Here is a 21847-nt window from a genome sequence, read left to right as displayed (position 1 = left end):
TTAGGTAGAAGAAAGGCGGAGAGCATATCTGGCAAGAGCATAGGCAAGGGATACCAGCACACATAAAAGGGCTTACAGGAATGATGAGCATTTCAATAGATGTAGGTCAGGATGAACCGGAGGAAGGGTGAGAAATGAGACTAGGGAGTTGGTAGAGGCCAGGCCATGCAAGACCTTGTATTCCTTGGCAGACGTTTGGACTTTATGCAGTGGACAGTGATGAGCTACAGAAAGATTTGCAGCAGGGGAGTGATCCAACTGGATCTGTGTTTTAGAAAGATCATTCTGGAAAGCTGACATGTATATTAGAGGGGAGAGATTAGAGACTGGTCGTGTGGCAATCCAGATGAGAGACCGAGGGATTCAGCTAAGGCATGGCTGTGGGGATGGAGAGAAGGTAAATTTGAGAGAGATTAGGGAGTAGAAACATTAGGGCTTGATGATAGTTTGTATACTGGGGTGAGGGATGGGGAGTGGTTAGTGATCTTCCAGGTTTCTCTCTTGGTATAAGCATTTCCAAATGTAGACTGATTTCTTTTACATGTTATGGAGAATGGAGAAGCTAAAGTGTATGGGAAGAAAATAATCCAGAGATGGGGTTATACAAAGCCCTTGCCTCCGTGTTGCAGAAGAGCATTGCTGGGCAGCATCCCAGGCTACATTTTAAAACCAAACACCTGAACCTGTGTTTTTTGCAGCATTCATAAAGTTTGAAAATACCTTTCTAACTTTGACTTAAGTGTATGCTGCTTGTTTCAAGATCAAATCGAATCCAATAGCAATGCAATCAACACTTTAATTTTTGTATTTGAATCTTGAATCCAAGAAATTTTCAATAACACAGATGGATTAATAGCATTTTTTGTCTTTTAATTAAATATTTTACTTTCTTCTGTAAGAGTAGAAAGAAACCTAATGTCTCAAAAGGAATTTAGTTTATCAAGCCTTTGTAAGAAATGTCAGACAAAAAAGTATTATGATTCAGCTAGAGGTATTACTGAAGATATTGACATTAAAATTTTCAATGATCTATGGTTGAACTCAGAAGATATACACACTAATACAGTATTCATTATACTTAAGATCTTCAACTATTAATGTGTTTTTCTGGTAACAGTTTTATTCAGAGGTAATTCACGTACCATCCTATTCACCCATTTAAAGTGTCCTATTTGGTGGTTTTTACTATATTCACAGAGTTGTACAATCAGTCACCACAGTCAATTTTAGAATATTTTCATCACCCAAAAAGAAACCCTATATTTGCAATCCTCCCATCCCCCCAACCCTAAGCAACTACTTTCTGTCTCATAGATGTGTCTCCTTCTGACGTTTCATATAAATGGAATCATATAATATGTGGTCTTAGCCTAATGTTTTCAAGATTCATCCATGTTGTAACATATATTAGTATTTCATTCCTTTTTTGTTTCTACCTGTTGGCTATTATGAATAATGCTGCTAATGAAGATTCATGTACAAGTTATTATGTAACACATGTTTTCAGTTCTTTTGGATATATACCTAGCAGTAAAATAAGGAACTACCAGATTGTTTTCCAAAGTGGCTATACCACATTTATATTCCTATCAGCAGTGTATGAGAGTTTTGATTTCTTCACATATTTGTTATTGTCTGACATTTGCATATAGCCGTTGTTGTGGGTATAAAGTTGTATCTCATGATTTTGATTTGTATTTCTCTGATGGATAATTATGTTGAGCATATCTTCATAAATGTATTGGCCATTTGTATATTTTCTTTGGAGAAATATCTATTCAGATCCTTTGCGCATTTAAAAATTGTGTTATTTGTCTTTCTGTTGTTGAGTTGTAAGAGTTCTTTATATATTCTGGTTACAAGTCCCTTGTCAGATGTATGATTTGCTAATATTTTCTCCCATTCTCTGGGTATTAATTTTTTTTTTTTTTTTTTGGTACGCGGGCCTCTCACTGTTGTGGCCTCTCCCGCCGCGGAGCACAGGCTCCAGACGCGCAGGCTCAGTGGCCATGGCTCACGGGCCCAGCCGCTCTGCGGCATGTGGGATCCTCCCGGACTGGGACGTGAACCCGCATCCCCTGCATCGGCAGGCGGACTCCCAACCACTGCGCCACCAGGGAAGCCCTGGGTATTAATATTTTTTAGGAAATTCTCAGAAGGTACCTATGTTCCATTTCACTGAGCTCTACTACAGAGTTTTACAATATTATATTTTTAGAATTCTATAAATTATTCTGCTCTTTCTTGAAAATTTGTGACCAGTGTCGTAAGGGAGCAAGTTTAGACTGTTTAATAATGTGTTATTTTCTTATTATTTGTGGTTATTGGCAAAGCTAAATATTTTACTGCTCTTTATCTTTTCTGAAACTGTATATGTTTGACAGCATATGGTTCTATAATTGTCTGTTTTCTCTTTTTCTCTTAAACAGTTGGTAAAGAGCTGTGTCATAGGGTTGGATTTCTCTTCTGCAGATTTTTTCATCAGTTTGTAAACCCTGCTTGATTCAGTCCTTCACTGAGGCTACTTGGCACATGTTCTTTTACCCCTTTATATTCTTACTTTCCATGAGGTTTCTTCCAGGAATGTCTGCTGGGTAAATAGAATGGATTTTCAGTCGCATTTACATTGCTCCTGTAGGAGTTTGGTCAAACTGCACAAATAAAACCACTTAAGAGATTCCTTACACGTCAGGTGTATTTGCCACTTTGGATGAATTTGGAAATATGTGGATTTTTTTTCTCCTCATAATTACTTGTGGTATGGATGTACTTCTGTGTGCTAGGAGTTGGTCACTATTTTGTTTAGCAGGAGAGAAAAGAAAATATAATTTAAGTGTAAGTAGTTTGTATAGTTGCTCTAACACATGTACACATTTAGTAACGAATGCTCACAGACCTCAGTTGCGAACAGGCTTTGAGTTCTGTGCACTTCTCCTCATTGCTAATTAAGTTTGCAAAAGGTGATTCTGTCCCCCACTGCCACTCCCAACACACACAAAAGGAAGAAAAACAAAAAGGACCGGTCAGGATTCTGTGATGAGTTATGTGCATTGCAAAAATGGGCTAATGTATTGAAATGCAGGCTAATATTGGGAGTCAAAGAATTCTTAAGTGAAGGGATGTCCTTTCAGTAAAGCAACAGCCTCTCTACTAGCCTCTATTTAGCCTACTGGGATGTCAAGTTTATAGGAGCAAGCAGTATTGCAACAAACGGAAAATAATAGTTATCTCAAGAGGAATAGCTGGGAGCAGGGAAGGTGTTTTCTCATGTAGGGGAGACCTGTGTGTGTTTATAGGCATGAAGAAAGACTGAACACATGAGAGGGTCTAGGAACCTGAAGAGATGCAGGTTAGCCTGGAGGAAGGTCACATCATTTTCTGATACTGAAGGAAGGAAACACAGTATTTATAGAGAGATATTCTGAAGTTGAAAGAAGAGTACAACAGCCCTCAATTTCAGAAAAACGGTTTAAGACAGTTGATACTTTACAAAAATAATATATGCCCTAAACAAAACTCAGAGAATTTGAATTGGTAGGGAAAAAGAAAAATGTTATCCATAGTCCCACCAAGGAGACACTAGAACACTTATGAGCTGCACGGTCCAAAATGGTATCAGGGGGACTTGCCTGGTGGTGCAGTGGTTAAGAATCCGCCCCCCAATTCAGGGGACACGGGTTTGATCCTTGGTCTGGGAAGATCCCACATGCCACAGAGCAGCTAAGCCCGTGTGCCACAACTACTGAGCCCATGCGCCACAACTACTGAGCCCGCGCGCCTAGAGCCCGTGCTCTACAACAGGAGAAGCCACTGCAATGAGATGCCCACACACCGTGACGAAGAGTAGCCCCCACTCACCGCAACTAGAGAAAGCCCGTGCACAGCAACGAAGACCCAACGCAGCCAAAAATAAATAAACAAACAAAAAATACATTTATAAAAAAAAAGAAAACCCAAAATAGTATCAGGCACATGTGACTACTGAGCACTTGAAGTGTAGCCAGTGCAACTGGCCATTTTATTTTATTAATTTAAATGTAAATAGTCACATGGACAGTGCAATATAGAACATGTCCATCATCACAGCAAGTTCCATCAGAGAGCGCTGCTCTAGAGCATTTCTTCTTGGGCTCTGAGGGCTGTTTATTTTAATGTGGTTGTTATGGGGAGTGTAGCATTCCGTAGTTGTACATTTTATTCAGTGAACATCCCTGCCTGTTCGGCTCCAGCTTGCGGAAGACACAGGCTTTCTGCAGTCTCCTTCTGAAATTCCTCTTGGACTCCTTCAGTTGTTATCACACTTAAATGGATACTGTTGATGTCATTTTTGAACCATTCTCTACCCTCTCCACTCCCACCAGATTCTCTTGGCTGTGTTCAAGTTTTTGGTTTGCAGAAGAATATTTTCTGGCCAGTGAGGGGAGGGGAGGCTGTCTTCCCCCTTTTCTACCAGGTTGGGTGTTGGGCTTGGGGCACCCTGGATGACTGCATTGTGCCAGGTGGCAGCAAGCAGGCTCTCGAGGTGTACATGTGGAGGATAGAAGACTGAGTGCATGAGGGAGGAGGAGAGGGAGGGTCCCTGAGATGGCCCTGTTCCTGTCTTCCATTCCTCCTTTTCCAACACTACTTCTCGGTCTGACATGCCTACTCCCCCCGCACCCCCCAACATCTGTTATCCAGGTGCATCCACTGTGGGGTAGTCCACTTGACCTTGGCCTTGCTGAAAAGCCACATCCAGGAGCGACACTGCCAGGTTTTCCACAAATGTGCATTCTGCCCCATGGCCTTCAAGACTGCCAGTAGCACCGCGGACCACAGCACCACCCAGCATCCCACCCAGCCCCACAGACCCTCCCAGTGAGTGCAGCTCCAGGGCCAGCAGGCCTGTGGAGCAGAGCTGATAGATTGGGTGCTCTGTGGGGAGGTGTTGGGATGGACTGGGAAGCCTGGGCTAGTGGCAGAGATGCCTGGAGTCCTCTAAAGACATCCTGAGTCTGCTGAGTATCAACGTTGGCTCAGAGTATTGCTTCCCCAAACCTGACTCTGGTTCAGAGAGATCAGAGATGGGGTGGAGGGGCCTTGTGGTTCTGCCAGCGCAGCCTTGGGTACCTCACACGCTGGGGCTTGTCTCGTCAGGCTCATTTATAAGTGCTCCTGTGAAATGGTCTTCAACAAGAAGAGGCACATTCAGCAGCATTTTTACCAGAATGCCAGTAAGGCGCAGGTGGGCGTCTTCAAGTGCCCTGAGTGCCCGCTCTTGTTCCTGCAGAAGCCAGAGTTGATGCAACATGTCAAGGTGGGACGCCTTGGGGAAGGAGGCTGGGGAGAAGGGCACATGCCTCAGGCCGGGGGTCTGACTCTGTGCATCTTTCCCCTTGCCCAGTCAGTAATCGCTCTCCCCATCCCCAGAGCACCCACGGTGTTCCCCGAAACGTGGACGAGCTGTCAAGCCTCCAGTCTTCAGCAGACACATCTTCAAGCCGCCCTGGCTCTCGAGTTCCCACTGAACCCCCAGCCACTAATGTGGCTGCTCGGGGCAGCTCCCTGCCCTCTAGCCGCTGGGGCAGGCCGGAAGCCCATCGCAGGGGTGAGGCCAGGCCCCGGCTGAGGAACACTGGCTGGACCTGCCAGGAGTGCCAGGAGTGGGTTCCTGATCGGGAGAGCTATGTGTCCCACATGAAAAAGAGCCATGGTCGGGTAAGTGTAGCCACACGGGCACAGTGCAGCCCCAGATTCTCTGGACTTCTGTCCTGTGGGGTCATAGCCCCCTTGTATGGATGACTTCCTGGTGCTTTGGGCATGGTGGGTACTACAGATCTTGAGGTCTTGGGGCATCCTTGTTTCTGCCTTCATCATCTGAGAAGAAGGACGCACCCAGAACTGTCTTACGGTTCTGATGCTTTGCATCCTGTCATCTCCCATAGACGTTGAAGCGGTACCCATGTCGGCAGTGTGAACAGTCCTTCCATACCCCCAACAGCCTGCGCAAACACATCCGCAACAACCACGACACAGTAAAGAAAGTCTACACTTGTGGGTGAGTCCCTGGGGGCGGGAGCCAGGAGGCCTGAATTTATCAAGACTGTCCATAGTACCACTGGGGCTTTTCTCTGCTGTGAGATTAGGGCCCAAAGGCAAGAGATAAGCAGGTTTCTAACGGGAATATGCTGTGGCTAGGTCAGAAATGAGGGCATTCCGGAAATAAGCTGCTAGAGCCTGGTGGCTCTGGAGCCCTCCCCCTTCCCAACTCCCTAACCCCAGGCTGGCCTGCCAGTCAGCAGTGGAGGGCCCTGAGGTTTGAGAGGAGTGGTGGCAATGTGAGCATGTGCCCCGTTCGGCTGTGAGGCTGCAGCACCATCTGTCCGAGCTTTAGGACAGGACAGGCCACTCTTTCAGGCTGACCACTAGCCCAGCAGTTGGGTCTCTGGACCCTGATACCAGAGAGTGGAGAGTGCAGTCATAGCTCAGGGCCAGTACAGATACTCTGATATGCTGTTGTTGTCTGCCACCTTGGCTGGCTTGCTGGCTAGATTTCTCTGGGGAGTACCCAGCACCACCCAGCCAGCCTGAGGGCCACTCTGCCTGCTCCAAACTCTCTCCCCGCTGGAGCCAGAAGCAGTTTTGCCTCTGCCTGCCTGCCAGACCTGCCTGGCCCCCCTGGGCCCCGGAGCCTGTCATCTTACATGACCTCTTTCGGCTGTACTTTTGCAGGTATTGCACAGAGGACAGCCCCAGCTTTCCTCGGCCCTCCCTCCTGGAGAGCCACATCAGCCTTATGCATGGTATCAGAAACCCTGATTTGAGCCAGACGTCCAAAGTCAGACCTTCGGGCGGACATTCCCCTCAGGTGAGTGTGGGGCCCCTGCCGACTGGAGCAGCTTGCCCAGTGCGGCTGGAGCTGGAGGGGCACTAGGAAGGCTACAGGGAGCCCATTTGTCCTTGTGGCCATGGAGCAGCCAGCAGTGACAGCGTCCCTCAATGCCAGTCACTCTCTAGTCTTGTGTGACCTGCCTGGGGACTGCACACAAAGAAGGGACAGGAACAAAGACTCACGAGGCAGCCCGTTGACCGTTTTTTCTTTATGTTTCCCTGTCACTGCGACCCCCTTCCTTGGGTGTATGCTGCATTCTGTGGCCATCGGAGTACTTTCACACATACCCTCCTACTTCTGCCCCTCTGCAGTCCTAGGAGGCAGGGGTAGGCAGGGCTCACTGTTAGGTGAGGGTGGCCATGCTTGGCTGAGTCACCTCCCCACCCCCACCCCCAGTTACAGAGGAGCCAGACCTAGACTCCTGCTCTCCGGGACCTTTGTCCTCTGGCCTCATCCCTATTTCATGACCTCGTCCATTTCTGGTCAACTTCTGGAGCAGCCTCCTCACAGTAGGGCCTTCCCACTCCACGGCGAGGGGCTGCTCCTCAGAGGGGCAGGCATGTCTGGGAAACTGCCTGGATTTTGAGGAGTTTCTTTAATGGCTATTCAGAGAAGGGCCCTGGTCTGCAAAGGCCCTTTCACACACAGCAGGAAGGGTGTCAGTTGACATTTTGGCAACATCTGTCTATGATTAAAATGCATACCCTCCCTTCTCTGCCAAATGCATACATCCTCTGATCTAGCAATTCTGCTTCTAAGATTTATCTGTCAGATATCTTTGGCCTTGGGCATAAGGAAATGTGTCAATACATGTTTTTAAGTGAAAAAAGCAGGGTGAAGAGAAGTGTGCGTGTAATGCTATCATTTCATAAGAGGCAGTAGTTTTACTTCTGTGTACGGATAGAATATCTTTTGGAGGAGCCACACAGAACCCAGGTAATACGGTGTTCTCTGGAGAGCAGGGCTGGGGAGCCGGGTAGGAGGGACTTAATCTTTTCTGTACCCTTCCCATATCTTTGGAATGTTGTGCCACATGCATATGTTACATTAAACAAACAAACATAAGAAACAAACCAAACCTAAACCAGAATTTAGGGCTGCGGTGAGCCTGGCCTGGGTGGTGATTCTGTGAGTCCTTGGGCTGCGTTTATCCTGTTTGGGGGGCTCGTGTCTCGGGCTCACATCGTTTCCCCTTTCAGGTGAACCATCTGAAAAGACCAGTCAGCAGAGCAGGGGATGCTCCAGACACCAGCAATGGCGCGACTGTCTCTTCCACCAAAAGGCACAAGTCCCTTTTCCAGTGTGCGAAATGTAGCTTTGCCACAGACTCAGGGCTCGAGTTTCAGAGCCACATACCTCAGCACCAGAAGGACAGCTCCACAGCCCAGTGTCTCCTCTGTGGCTTGTGCTACACCTCTGCCAGCTCCCTCAGCCGCCACCTCTTCATCGTCCACAAGGTGAGAGACCAGGAGGAGGAAGAGGCAGAGGCAGCAGAGCCAGAGGAGGGCTCTGGGGAGGAGGTGTCCGTGGAGACCAGGGAGAACGGACTGGAAGAGTGTGCCGAGGAGCCTCTGTTGGGTGACTCAGAGGCCAGGAGGTCACTGGGCCTGGCCCCTGACGAGGATGGTGCCCAAGATGCTCAGAGTCAACCACAGGCCTCTCAGGACCGGGACAGCCACACACCGTCCCCACAGGTGTGACTGGAAGCTTTGCAGTGCGCAGTCGGGTGGTGCCGTGGTGTCCTCCGCCTGCCACGCGGACAGTGGGAAAGAGAAGGCTCCACCCCGGTGTGAGTGTGGCTGGCTGGGCCCTGGAGCAGTGTCTGCCCTGAGCTGCTGGGGGCTGGGTGTCCCCCAGCCCCAGGAGATGGCGGGGTCGTCCAGGACCCTCACAGCTCTGAATTTGCTTCTGTTATTTATGGCTTTGTGCTGCTTCCTGGTACCCCAACTTTTGTCTGCGTCCTTCCAGCCCCAGGCTGCTTAAGTGGCCCAACCCCGATGCTGTCACCCCAGCTAGAAACCCCTCAGCAGCTGTGCTCTTCTGGGAGGCTCCCCGCTCGCTGCCTTCAGCCAGGGGCTCCTGACAGCAGCTCTCTTTCTTGCCACTGGAGCCTGAGAAGGGGGATGAGGGTGCTGGTGCAGTCCCTCTCAGAGAGCTCGCCCAGCCTGGCTTGCAGAGGGCCCTTGGTCACCATGCCGTTCCTTTCTGTCTTCTCTGATTCGTTCCCCAAAAAAGAGTCCTGGAGAATTAATTGTCACACTGGCCCATCCTGTCTGTGTGGGGGGAGAAACTTCTGCAGCACACCTCTGTCTGGAACCCGGGAGAGCAGGAAACGCAGCCAAGTCAGGCAGGCACCGAGAGGCAGACCCCCTTCAGAAGGAGCTGTGCGTCCTTGTTCTGCTGCTGTTCTGCCTTTCCTGACGAGCGGGGTTTGGGGCGCAGAGACACTGGGATATTTGTACTCTTGCTCCTGTGCCATTAGAGAGGCTGCTGCCCCAGGCAGGCCAGCCCCTCCTCCTCTCGGCTGCACCCGTGTTGCTCAGACTATATTTCAAATAAAAAAATCTTCTTACCATGCAGGTAGGCTCTTGTATTCCTCTTCCAGTGAGCCTGGCCCTACCCTACTCCACCTAAGACTTCCCTCATTGTCCCATCTCTGAGGGAGAACAGTGTTTCCTGCTGCCCAAGGACAGTCCTCTCTAGATTTTGGAGCTGTGGTGTGGAAACCAGGAGCTCAGTACTTCTGAAGGGGTGAGGGGAGGGTCTTATGCTGGTCAAGAGTCACCTCCAAGTTCTCCCCTGAGCTAGCAGCCTTGGTTTTTAGGGCTTATTGAAATTTTCCTGGGCACCTCCATCTTTCCTACAAACGGTTTTTCAAACTAAGAGAACCCTTTACTGGTGGGAGGAGGGAGAGGGATAGAAGGGAGGAATTCTGTACTTTTCTTGCACTGTTCAAGAGGCCTTGATATCACCCCTGCCACAGGGAACTCGGGCGTGGCAGAATTGGGATTAGACATGGGAGGCTGGGCTGTCTTTTCTCTGATGGCAGAGTTAGGACCTGACCTAGCACAAGGAGCCGGCTGTGCGGAGGTGTCCTCTGACCTCTGCTCCGAGTAGCTGCTGCAGCCCTGCATGGGTGGGATGTGGGGCTGGGCCCAGCAGGATCTAGTGCAGCAAAGGGAAGTGGGTGCTGACTGCATTCTTAGAGGCGATCCTTCAAGGAAGACATTGAATATCAATGATAAATTATTAAGTCAGGTAAATATGCCTGACCTTTTCACAATTGAAAAAAAAATTTCTTCCTCTATCAAATGCCAGATTTTTAGTGGAAATGCTAATGGCATTGGGAAAGGTTAGCGCTTGTTTCAGTTTCAGAGAAACAGTGCTTCTTAATGATTGCCATACCTGGCAAGGCCACCATGTCCCTGCTTCCCAAGCAGGCAGCGAGGGCAAACCGGGCCTGATTCCGGCTGCACGCAGAGCCAGAGCTGGCCCCAACTCAGCTGTCATCCCTTCCTAATTCCAGTTGCAGGGTGCCTACCCTGCACCCGGGGCCATTCACAGGAACAGATTATAGAGGAGGCTGATAGAAGCGTTTGAAATGGATGGCCGAACCACTTTCAGAGACAGTATAGCTGGAGCTGGGGGAGAGGAGGTGGTGAAATCACAGGTTTGACCTGTCCTGACCTCAGATCTATCTCCTTCCTGGGAATGGTATGGAGTGGAAAGAATGTCGAGCCACTCACCAAGAAACCTGGGTCACAGCCTGGGTTCTGCCCTCAACCAGCTCTTAACAAACCCTCTTAACTTCACCAGCCCCTCCCCTTCAAGATAGACCTAGTATTTCCCATCCAACTCGATTCACAGGCTTTTGTGAGGTGATAAGTATGGAAGCATTTTCTAGTTTAGGAAACACTATCAATGTCAGGGATTATTGACTATGAAACACTATCAATGTCAGGGATTATTGACTATGAAACACTATCAATGTCAGGGTGGAGTGTACCTTGCCGGCTATTCAGACTTGATGCTGATGGTCAGTTATGATCGGTCTGGGACATCTCTCCACTGTTTAGTAAGAGTGATGATTAACAGCACTTTAAGTCCTGCTTGTGGGCCCAGCATCTTTCTAAAAACACTTTGCAGTGATTCTCACTTTGTCCTCACAGTGATCTCACAGTTAGCCTCCACTGTACAGAGAAGAAAACCGAGGCTCAGAGAGGTTAAATAAGTTGCTGGGTGACCTTGTAAGTCAAGCCCATCTGGTTCTAAAGTCCATGATGTCAGCTGCTGTGTTGCCTTAGTGACCCGGCTACTTTGGCTGGCTGCCAGCTTATCAACAGTTTGCAGCCATCCAGACAACTGCTTTCCTACCTCCCCTGCAGTTGGGGTGCCCCACTGAGCACCAGGTTCTCTTTGGAGTCAGTCTGTGCCTTTTCACCCCAAGGAGGGCCCTGTGCATCACATTTGCTTGTGGCGTTCCAAAGCACATGCAGTGTCTCTGTGACCTTTCATTCTCATTGGGATTTATCTTGCCATTTGAAGATCATTATTTTGGTGAGGCTATTACAGAAAAAGTGGCCCAACCCTCACAGGGAACATGGTTCCCTCAGGGTCCAATATCTTCTGATCTTTTTTTTTAAAGATGTTTTAAAATAGTTGTGCTATCATTTGTTATCAGAAAATGCTTGCTGTAACAAGCACTTATCTGCTGGAGTGAATGCTCTACTGATCAAGTTAAACAGATAAGATCCCCACCCTTGTAGAAACTACAATTTAATACACTCTAAGGCTTGACAAATGACTAGTATTTATTTTCCAACTCCTTTATCTCTGTAAAATGATATGCCGAATTACTATAAGCTAATTGGTGTAGAAAGAGCTCTTCCCTTAACTTATGTAAACAGTCTGGCTTTTGAAAACAGCTGTGGTTCAGCAAGTTCAACACACTTTGCCTTCCCCGAGACTGCAGAAAAACCCCTCTGCCTGCCCTGGTCATCACTGTGTATTCAGCTCTGGGCACACTTTCTTTTACTTGTTTTTAATTTTTTTTTTCATTTTTGGAAAAAATTAATACACATACATGGTAAGACGTCCAAACAATGCAAAAAGAGAATACAATGAAAAGTAAGCTTCCCAATGGAGGTCAGCCTTCAGTTCCACATCCCCCTCTCCAGAATTAATCACTGTTTCTATATCTTATGTATCCTTCCTGAGCAATTCTATGCATTTACAAGTTTTTAAATATGTATATTTATATATCTATTTTTAATACAAATGGTAGCATTCTATACACAGTGTTCTGAAGCTTGCTTTTTTTTTTCACTTATATAATGGAGATTGTTCTAAATTCATCCAGTGGGTCAGTCTAATTCATTAAAAGCTCGTAGTACAGTTCCTTGTATACACTAGTGGTTCAAAGAATGTTTGAATGACTGAATTAATGCATGTATGCGTGACTGAAAGAATCTGATTCAACCAGTAGCTACAAAGTTCTCTCAGGGTCTGATCTGAGACAGAATCTTCTGGATTCTGGAACATTTCTCCCTGTCTTTTCCAGGGGATTCAGGCTGCTGTCCAAAGCCTGACCTTTTCCACCAACAGTTGCCACAGCAGTCTTAGAAACTGGGAGCCTTCAGTCCCTCTGGAGGAAAGAGCAGACTAAGACTCAAGTCCCAGTATGGGTTTGTTTTTTTGTTTTAGGTCTCTATTTAAAATGCTTTTTTCTTGGGGAATTCCCTGGTCGTCCAGTGGTTAGGGCTCCATGCTTCCACCACAGGGGTCTGGGTTTGATCCCTGGTTGGGGAACTAAGATCCTGCAAGCCGCGCGGTACGGCTGAAAAAAAAAACAAACAAAACACCGTTTTCTTATTGGAAAATGATATAGCATTATTAGAGAAATAAAAAACATGTATATTTATAATCCCATCTTTGCAGTTGTTTTCATTTTTGCATATCATTTTCCAGTCCTTGTTCTGTTCACAGCTGAGTTTATGGTATAATTATGATAATAACAGTGGTTAACATCAAACATTTCTATATGACAGACATTATTCTCACATTCCTTCTCCTGTTTAGTCTCATAACAATCCTATGAGATAAATATCAATACTACTATTATTCTTTTGGAGGTTCAGAGTGGTTGACCCTAAGGTCATGGAACTAGTAAGGGGCAGATCTGAGATTACTCAGGTGTGACTAGCACTGCACTGCCTCTGATTTTGTATCCTACTTTTTTCTACTTAACATTATGTCTGGACATTTTCCCTGTTTCTACATAGCCTTGAGAATAAACTCACTGGCAGTGTAATGGAATGAAGAAATCCAGGGACTAGAAATCAAGAGCCCTAGGTTCCAGTCTGGATTCTGTAACTAAGTCATTTGATCTCTCTTGGCCTCAGTTCTTGCATCTGTCAAATTGGGGGTGGGGGGGGCGGGAGTTTTAAATTCCTGGGGATCTAGAATTGAGCCTGGTTAGATTTTATCTTCTTGATCCTGTATATATTTATGTAAAAATAGAGGGGACTTTCCTAAAGGCAAGATCTCTTATTGAATTTCTTCCTTTGTTTAATTGTTTTATTTATGTATTGACTTTTGGCCTAGATATATACAAAAATGGAAGACCCCCCCCCACTGGCCCCCTCCCCCAAGGCAATATCACTTTTATTTGCATTTATTTATATTTAAATTTGCATCAGATTTCTGCTTTTTCAATTAGAATTCTAGTTCTTTTATGAGTAACTATTTCTTTTGGCTTTTGTCAAGCCTTTCCAAGTTTGAACTGTTTATTTTGTAATTCCAAAGCATCTTCAGATTCTTCTATTTCCCAGGTATCTATTCATTAGAGGCCTAGGTCCAGATGAATTCTTGAACTAGTTCATTGTGTCACATATTGGCCTTTTAACATGCTCTTATTTTTTATAATATTTACTATTATTTGCAAATTGAAATTGAGTTTTTAGTGCATGAATACTGAAAACTCAACAAATGTGTAAGTGATTGTATGGAAAATGTGTCAAAAGGATACGATAAAGCCATTTAAGTCAATTCTAAAATTGGAAAAGCCTCCACCGTAGTGAGTGCTCATGTGACAGTGGGTCAGTAGCACCATCTCATTTCATGGATGGGCATGGTATTATTTATAGATAGATAGATGTAAATAGACTAAAGTCTACTAGATATTACTTGTAAAACTTAATCCCATAGTCTTTGCCTCTATTTTCTGTGAAAACGGAGAAAGTTGATTGTACCTTTGATGCTTGAAGTGAGTAATTTAGCTGCTCTTTGATATTTTAAACTAGGATCTCCACTGTTTCCAGGCCTCCCTTTTCAGTTATAGCCCAGGGCACACTGTATACAATTCCTATTTTCCTCCGGGGGTTTTCTAGTCCTTAGACCAAGTTGCTTGTAATTTTGCCCTAAGACCCATTGTGCATATAGACAAGGTTGCATATTTTTGGTATCTGAGGAGGAAGGTGAGTTCTGCTTTCTAAGAAGCTCTTCGCCTGAGAAGGAGGTGTCGCATTTCTACCCTCGGCTGGATCTGAGGAGGGTTTTGAATATGATTTTTAAATGGGGAAAAGGAGAACATGAGGTGAGGGGAGTGGGGCGGTGATGGTAAGGAAAGGCACAGAAAGTTGGGAAGGAGCAGGCAGGAGAGTTAGAACAGGCAGAGAGTTTAGAACCTGGAAATAACACTTGCCTTTTAGGATGGGTGATGATGGTGGTGGTGGGGTTAGAAAGTAGGAGTAGCTGATTAGAAGGAAGTGTGGCAGGTGCTAGCAAAAATGGAGGCAGTGGCTTGGTTTGTCAATGGCATCCCTTGGGTTGAGCAGTAATTGCAGCAACTATTGCCAGGAGGTATTGGCATGTTTTAAAGAATGAGAAGATATAGCTGTTGTGGAAAAGGAGGGCCGGCTGAGATACAGAAGGACCCTTAAAAAAAGACTTGAAAGGAAGGAAAAGGACCAGTTCACTCTGCAAGAAGACCCGGAGAGGACTGGGCTGGGATGGTGTCTTTCTAAGAATGTGGAGTTTGTGTCCTGGGCCTGACCACCTAACTGCTGCCCCCTGACCACAGAGTCACCCTCTCAGGTAATGGTAACTTTATTCTGGAAGAGACCTACAATTTGAGGCAGAAATTCCTGGCCCCTCTAATCGGATGTTGAATCAGAATAGGTGGACTGGGGAGGGCACCTGGCTGGGGCAGCTCTACACTTGAGTCCCAAATTCCCTGTCCAATCAAACCAGAATCAGGAGTGGCTTCTTGTTGCCAGTAATCCTTTAATTGGTGTCCACTTACCCCGGCATGGCTGTGGCCACATCTCCAGTCCCTGGAGTGCCAGAGTGGCCAGCTCATCCCAGAGCAGCAGGACCTAGAGTCTCCACCCTCCAGCATTAGGGACTCAGCTGCCTTGAGCTGGGAGCTGTGGGAGCTCTTGGAGGGAGGTCAGACAAGCAGTCTAGAGCACTGCAGATTGGCTGGCAGGAAGGGCAGCTTGCAGCAGAAGGGCAGAAGTTTCCTACAGGAGGGCAGGGCCAGCAGAAATCTAGGGCTTTGTTGAGCTCAGGGCTGAGACCTTTAAAACGAGTGGAATCAAGAGAAGGAAAAATAGAGCAAACTGGGGGGATGGACCTGTGTTTGATTAACTTACTATGCTACTAATGACTTGCACTGAGATGGGCCATAGGTCTGGGGAGCTTTGATAACTGGTGTGGAAGCTGATGATGCTTCATAAGGAAGGTGTCACTGACCTCTGACCTCAATTCCTGTGCCAAAGCTTGTGGAAAAGGGTACTTCAGCCTGAGTCCACACAGGTGCCAGAAAAGCAAAATAAGATCTTGAAAGTCTACTGACCAGAGTGAGGTTGATGATAGTTGTACTTTCCCTTGAAGAGCTCACCTGTGAAGTGTGACATTCATGGCACAGTAGCTTAAGGTGGACATTGGCAAAGTGGACATGTTCAGAGGGGACCATCCAGCTTGGTGCGGGACCCTCAGTGCCATTTCACTCAAGGCGCTCTTGAAGGAACTTGAGGTTTCATCAAGAAAAGAGATGTTTCATGATCACTTTTTTTATACCTTTGCAGGGCTATTATATCAAAAAGGAGTCTAGATTTCCTCTGTGTGGCCTCAGAAGGCAGAACAGAATTAGACTCCATAAAAGGAAGATCCTCCTAAAAGTGAAATGGGCCACCTGGAGGAGTAGCATATTTCTAATCCCTGGAGATGTCCATACACAGGCTGGGGGGACCCCCAACAGAAGTGTCCTAGAGAGTGCTGAGGCTTCACAGTGGCAGGACAAGGCTAGAGGTAGAGGCCAAGTTCTCTTCCTGCCAACCCTGAGTGGTTCCTGCCCCCATTTCCTCCCCTCCTCACAGCTGGGGCCACATGTGCTTCCACTCAGACTTCTTCCTACCCCCGGCCAGGGACCTCTTCTGACCCCTAGGAGCTCCATGGTGACACTCAGGCACTGGCATCTGGCCACTCTTGTTGGGCAGGCCTGGCTCTGACGTCTGTTTCAGCTCTGGTCGTGGGGACGCTTCTGCTTTGTTCAGGAGGCCAAAGTTTGCACTTTATCACCCAATTCTGGTAACCCATTACTGCTTGAAAACGTGACTGGTTTCCTTTGATCTCTTTGGAGAAGTAAAGGTAGTAAAGGGAAGTGAAAGATAAGGTAAATATTTCAGGGAAAACAAACGTGATCATCCTCACAGGTTGTGAGGAAGGAGGCTGGGCAGGGGAGGATGGGAAGAGCTGATAGAGCAGAAGTTTGAGCGCCTTGGAAGGAACAGTATACATTTTGAAGCAGAGATTAGTGCAACTCAGGAATGATACAGCTAACCTGTCCTCCTTCAAAGTGGAAGTTCTCACCAATGGTCTCACTTGTCCCTGTATTTTGAAGGAATAGTTGACCACTGCAAGCGAGGAAGGCGAGGGGAGGTTGGAATCTTGTTTGGAACAGTTGCTATAGGGAAAGGAAAAGGTCAGATTGGGGAAATGTCAAAGGATTGCCAAGCTGCCTGAGATCGGACTCTGGTTGGAAACCAGAAATGTTGGCCAGCCTCAGAGCAAGAAGCCCACAGCCAGACTGCAGGTTATGAACCAGCAAGGCAAACTTAGTAGAAGGTCAAGGGGCAAGTGAAATGAGATCCCTGAGGAAAGTATGGTTGTAGTTGAAGTTACTGTCCACTCTACACTGTGTGTGTAGATGGGGATGGGATGGGCATCATAAAGAAGTCGGGAAGGAACTCATGAGCGGAGAAGTTATGGGGGAGTTGGAGACTGGAGTTGCCCTAAAGCCGAAGGCAGGCTTGGTACATGGAAGGATAACAGGATGGCATTTTAGAGGTGGAGAAATTCCTCTGACGAGGTTCAAGTGGTGGACATTTGATTGGGTTGCTAAAGGGAGGTGGGGGTGAAGGTCTCTGAGAGGATGAAGTCCATGGACCTGCTGCCAGGTTGTTGGCTGAGTTATTAGAGAGGCAGGGGACCAGAGCCTGCTGCACGGTGGCACTCAGTGTGAGGTGGCCTGAATTCAATAAGTTCAGGTAGAAGATGATGAGAAATGTGGAATGGTGTCCTGATAGCTAATAAATATGAGGTAACGTATGCCCTTGGCCAGTGCTTCAAAGGAAGGTGGATTGTTCCCTTGGAATTTTGTTAGTATTAGTAGAGAGAGAGCTGAGTAGGAAGGGCAGGGATGGGACTAATTCAAAATAAAAGTCATGTTCAAACTCATCCAGACCTTGTTGAGAGGAGCTAATGTAGTTGAGTCGGAATGTCCTGGGAGACCCTGTCGTAGTCTGAGAGTAGCTTCCCTTGTTACACTGAGCTAAGGATGTTAATTAACAGTAGCCCAAGATTTTCTTACCACGGGCACCCAGTTTACTCTGGGGCCCCAGGAAGTTCAAAACAATCGGGAGAGGGGATCCTGGCACCAGTAGCAAGTTCCTACCACGCTTCATCAGTACTCCTATTTAATAGCAAACACTGCCTGCCTTGTATTATGGTTATTTCCAAACACAGAACCACAGCACGCGCTCCTCTGTGCTCTCATGTGCAAACCTCTATTAGAGGATTGATGGCGATTCTGTTTTTATTTTCTGTCTTTCTTTCAGGCTTGAGAGGTTCTCAAGGGTAGAGACTGTAACATTCATTTCTGCACCCTCAGTACTGCCATAATGCCTGGCGTGTAGTAGTCAGCAGTGAGACTTAATAAATACTTGCTGAATCAACAGCTATGACCTTCAGGATCATAAAGGATCATGACCTCACTCCTGTTAACAAAGGAGAAAGATAAAGCTCAGGGATGGTGAGCCACTTGCCCAAGGTCACACAGCCACTCAGTGGAAGAGCAGGATTACAACCTGAGTCTCTGGATTTCTAGCCTAGTGCTTGTTAAAACAACACTTTACATATCCTCTCTCTCCTGCTAGGCAGTAAATCCAGGAAAGAGACTGTGCCTTTTCCATCTCTCCATCCTTGAATGCCTTGACACTCCTTACTCAGCTGTGCCTGTATCATCATGAAAGTCTGCTTGTTAAATTGGCATATAGCAAGAAGCTGGGAAGGACAGATTATACAATGGATGACAGGAGCAGAATTCAAAAAGAGTCAGATAAGAAGGAAAGGGAACGTGTGATGAAGAACATGAGATTTAACTTTAAAAAAAAGGTGAAAGTTTGCACTTACGATAAAAAAAGACTTTATAAGCAGGAGTGGGAAAGACTTAGGGGAACAGTGGTTCATGTTGAAACTTTACAGGCTCGGGATCAGTGAAATAATTTGGCTGCCAAAAAAGTTGTTGCTGGGACTTCCCTGGTGGCGCAGTGGATTAGAATCCGCCTGCCAATGCAGGGGACACGGGATAGATCCCTGGTCCGGGAAGATCCCACATGCTGCGGAGCAACTAAGCCCGTGCACCACAACTACTGAGCCTGCGCCCTAGAGCCCGTGAGCTGCAACTACTGAGCCCGCAAGCCGCAACTACTGAGCCCACGTGCCACAACTACTGAAGCTCGCGCACCTAGAGCCCGTGCTCCACAACGAAGAGTAGCCCCCGCTCGCCGCAACTAGAGAAAGCCCGCAGGAGCAAGGAAGACCCAAGGCAGCCAAAGGAGAAAAAGAAAAGTTGTTGCTAATTGAGTGGAGCCCAGACCCAGAGAGGTGCTAATTCAATCGTGGGCTGCTCTGGTTTGACCTCTGTGGGGGTATGTGTGTAACATTTTCAAAAGGAAATTGATAAATTGGAGAGTCACTGGCATAACTAGCAGCACCATATCCACTGTCGTGAGAAATGGCCTGAAAGGGAATTCTAGGTTCTTCGTTGTACTAGGCGAGGCCTTCAGGATCTGGCCTCTGCCTAATCCACTTCTCTCTCTGTTTGCTCAAATCCTTTACACTTGAGTGACATGAATGCCAAGCTGCTTCACACCTCCATATCTTTGTGCATACTATTTCCTCATCTGGAATATTCTGTCCACCTGCCCCCACCCACAAGAGTCTATTTGTGAGTCTATTTGTGATAATTGCCTACGCAATTATCAAAACCCTTCTTCAGCTTTAGTTTCTTCCTTGTAAACTGTCCTAACCAAATCCCCAGACAGAACTAACCACTCTTTCTTCTATACTTTATGCTCCCCTATGCATGGCTTTATAATTGTACATTTCACCTTGCATTGTGTTTTGCTTATATTCCTGTCTCCCCCATGAGACCATAAGATTCTTGAAGGCACAGATCCTGTGACCCTTGCCTCTAGCACATGTGCTCTAGCCCGATACATGGGTAATCACTTCAACAAATGAACCAAAACTCCAAGCAGGCTTTCAGATATGTGCAGGACTGTCCTGTAGACAACAGAAGAGATTTTAATATGCCCACCTCCAGAGAGCCAAGAACAAGGATGAATGGGGGCATGTGGTCAAATTTGGCAAATTCGGGCTCATTAGGAGATGAGGCTTTAGTATTGGTTAGGACTCTTAGATTCCACTAATAGAAGCCTAACTTGAATCAGCTTGAGCAAAGGGAGAACTTTTGGGGTATGGACTCCAGGAAATGGTTGAACTGCCAAACTGCTGGAAGACCATGGACAAAGGTGGATCACAGGAACACTTGCAACAAGGCACCTGAAAGCCATCAGGACGCTGTACCCCTTGCCTTTGCTTCTCTCTGTGTCAGCTTCCTTCTTCCTCACTGCAGACTGGCCTCCTCCACACAGCAAGAAACATGGCTGCTAAAAGCTGGGACCTTGCAGCTCACAGCTTTCCACCACAGAGGGACAGGTTTTCTTTCCCAATTCCAGGTGAAAACATATTGGTGAAGAACCTTGACTGACACAGCTTGGGTCTGATGCTTGCTTCTGTAGTCAGGGAGATGGGTACCATGAATAGACTGGCTTGAGTCAGAAGGGAGGGTGTGGGGAGTGGGGGGAAGGGAACATGTAGGATCAAGGCAGTTGCCATCGGAACCACACAGTGAAAGTGAAGGAAGAGCCATTTCCAAAAGGAGTGGGGATGTGAGTGTAGCTTCTAGAACAGAGGGGTTGTACTCCTTTGCTCCAACTTTCTTTCTTTCTTTCTGGCTGCATTGGGTCTTTGTTGCTGCACGCGGGCTTTCTCTAGCTGCAGCGAGCAGGGGCTACTCTTTGTTGTAGTACACAGGCTTCTCATTGCGGTGGCTTCTCTTGTTGTGGAGCACGGGCTCTAGGTGCGTGAGCTTCAGTAGTTGTGGCACTCGGGATCAGTATTTGTGGCTCATAGGCTCTAGGGCGCAGGCTCTGTAGTTGTGGCGCATGGGCTTAATTGCTCTGCGGCATGTGGGATCTTCCCAGACCAGGGCTCGAACCCGTGTCCCCTGCATTGGCAAGCAGATTCTCAACCACTGCGCCACCAGGGAAGCCCTCCAACTTTCTAATAATTATAACCATCCAGCTCCAGGTACTTTCTGGATGCTCTCAAGGATGTAGGAAACGAAAGAATGGGTAAACAGACTGTGGTCATTCCCAATATTTACAACCAGGTTTACACAGTGATTAGAATTTTGCTCTCAGAAATTGTTGAATGATTGTTTTTCTGGGCATTAGGACTCAGCCCATTTCCCCCTCGGGTGCCGGGAAATCGAGACTGAACAGGGTGGAGAAGGAGGTTCAATTATTCTAGAGGTGTTTACTGAACCCCTAATCTACTAGATAATGGAGAGGAACATTCTGAGGAGTACTGGCCTCCTCCGGAACTGAGGTCACTTATGCAGGTATGTGGGTTTGGGTTTGTCTAAGTGCTGGATCAACAGCCGCTGGCAAGGCCAGGGTCAGTCAGGGCTGCTACCAGCAAGAGGGGCGGGTCCCTGGCTCCCTGGTCTCCCACTGGATCCAGCACCCCAGGTTCCGAGCAGCTTTTCCGCCCCCTCGCGCCCCCTGCCCCCCGCTTCTTTCGCCTTCCAGGGCTTTGGGTCGCACACCCCACGCAGCTCCTTGGGTACTTCTGCACCTTCCCCTTGGCAAAGGCCGAAGAGCCCGAGCTTCCACACCTGCGAAACGGGGGCGCGAGCAGGAAAGGAAGGTTGGCAGGAAGCCTGGGTCCTAGGGACCTGGTGAAGGGCATATGCTTGGTCGCCTTTCAAGAACCGCACCCCCCTTTCCCCTCTAGCTCCGGGAGGCCTCCCCGGGCGGCTGGCCTCGACGCCAGGGCGGCTGCTGGCGCGGAGGGGGCGCTCCACACACGTCGGGCGGTGGGCTGAGGGAAGGAATCGACGGACCCTCGCGCACGGCCTGTTGGGGCTGGCGAGGCCCCCGCGGCCCGGCGCCCCCCGGCGCCTCGGAGGCCGCGCTGGCCGGGCCGGGGGAGGGACAGCAGCAGGTGACGACGGCCTGGCCCGCGGCTATAAATAGGGGCGCGCGTCTGCCGCGGGCGGGAGCGGCGGCCGGCGGCGCGGTCCTGGCGGGCGGGGGCCTGGAGAAAGGGCAGGGGCCGGCGGCG

General features: G+C 47.8%; 1 protein-coding gene across 4 annotated transcripts in view; it reads left to right on the top strand.

The window, feature by feature from the left end:
* ZNF592 (zinc finger protein 592) overlaps nucleotides 1-12162 on the top strand; it is a 59521-nt gene extending 47359 nt beyond the window's left edge. For all 4 annotated transcript variants that reach the window (XM_060293804.1, XM_030878541.3, XM_060293805.2 and 1 more), the window contains 6 exons: nucleotides 4681-4857; nucleotides 5137-5296; nucleotides 5410-5697; nucleotides 5925-6037; nucleotides 6712-6847; nucleotides 8071-12162. In XM_060293804.1, coding sequence (XP_060149787.1) covers nucleotides 4681-4857; nucleotides 5137-5296; nucleotides 5410-5697; nucleotides 5925-6037; nucleotides 6712-6847; nucleotides 8071-8571 — 1375 coding nt within the window. In that variant the 3' untranslated portion in view covers nucleotides 8572-12162. The remainder of the gene's footprint in view (nucleotides 1-4680; nucleotides 4858-5136; nucleotides 5297-5409; nucleotides 5698-5924; nucleotides 6038-6711; nucleotides 6848-8070) is intronic.
* Nucleotides 12163-21847: the final 9685 nt, after the last annotated feature.

Source organism: Globicephala melas, chromosome 2 (genome assembly GCF_963455315.2).
Source record: "Globicephala melas chromosome 2, mGloMel1.2, whole genome shotgun sequence".
Lineage (NCBI taxonomy): Eukaryota > Metazoa > Chordata > Mammalia > Artiodactyla > Delphinidae > Globicephala > Globicephala melas.
This window is presented reverse-complemented; position numbering and strand designations above follow the sequence as displayed.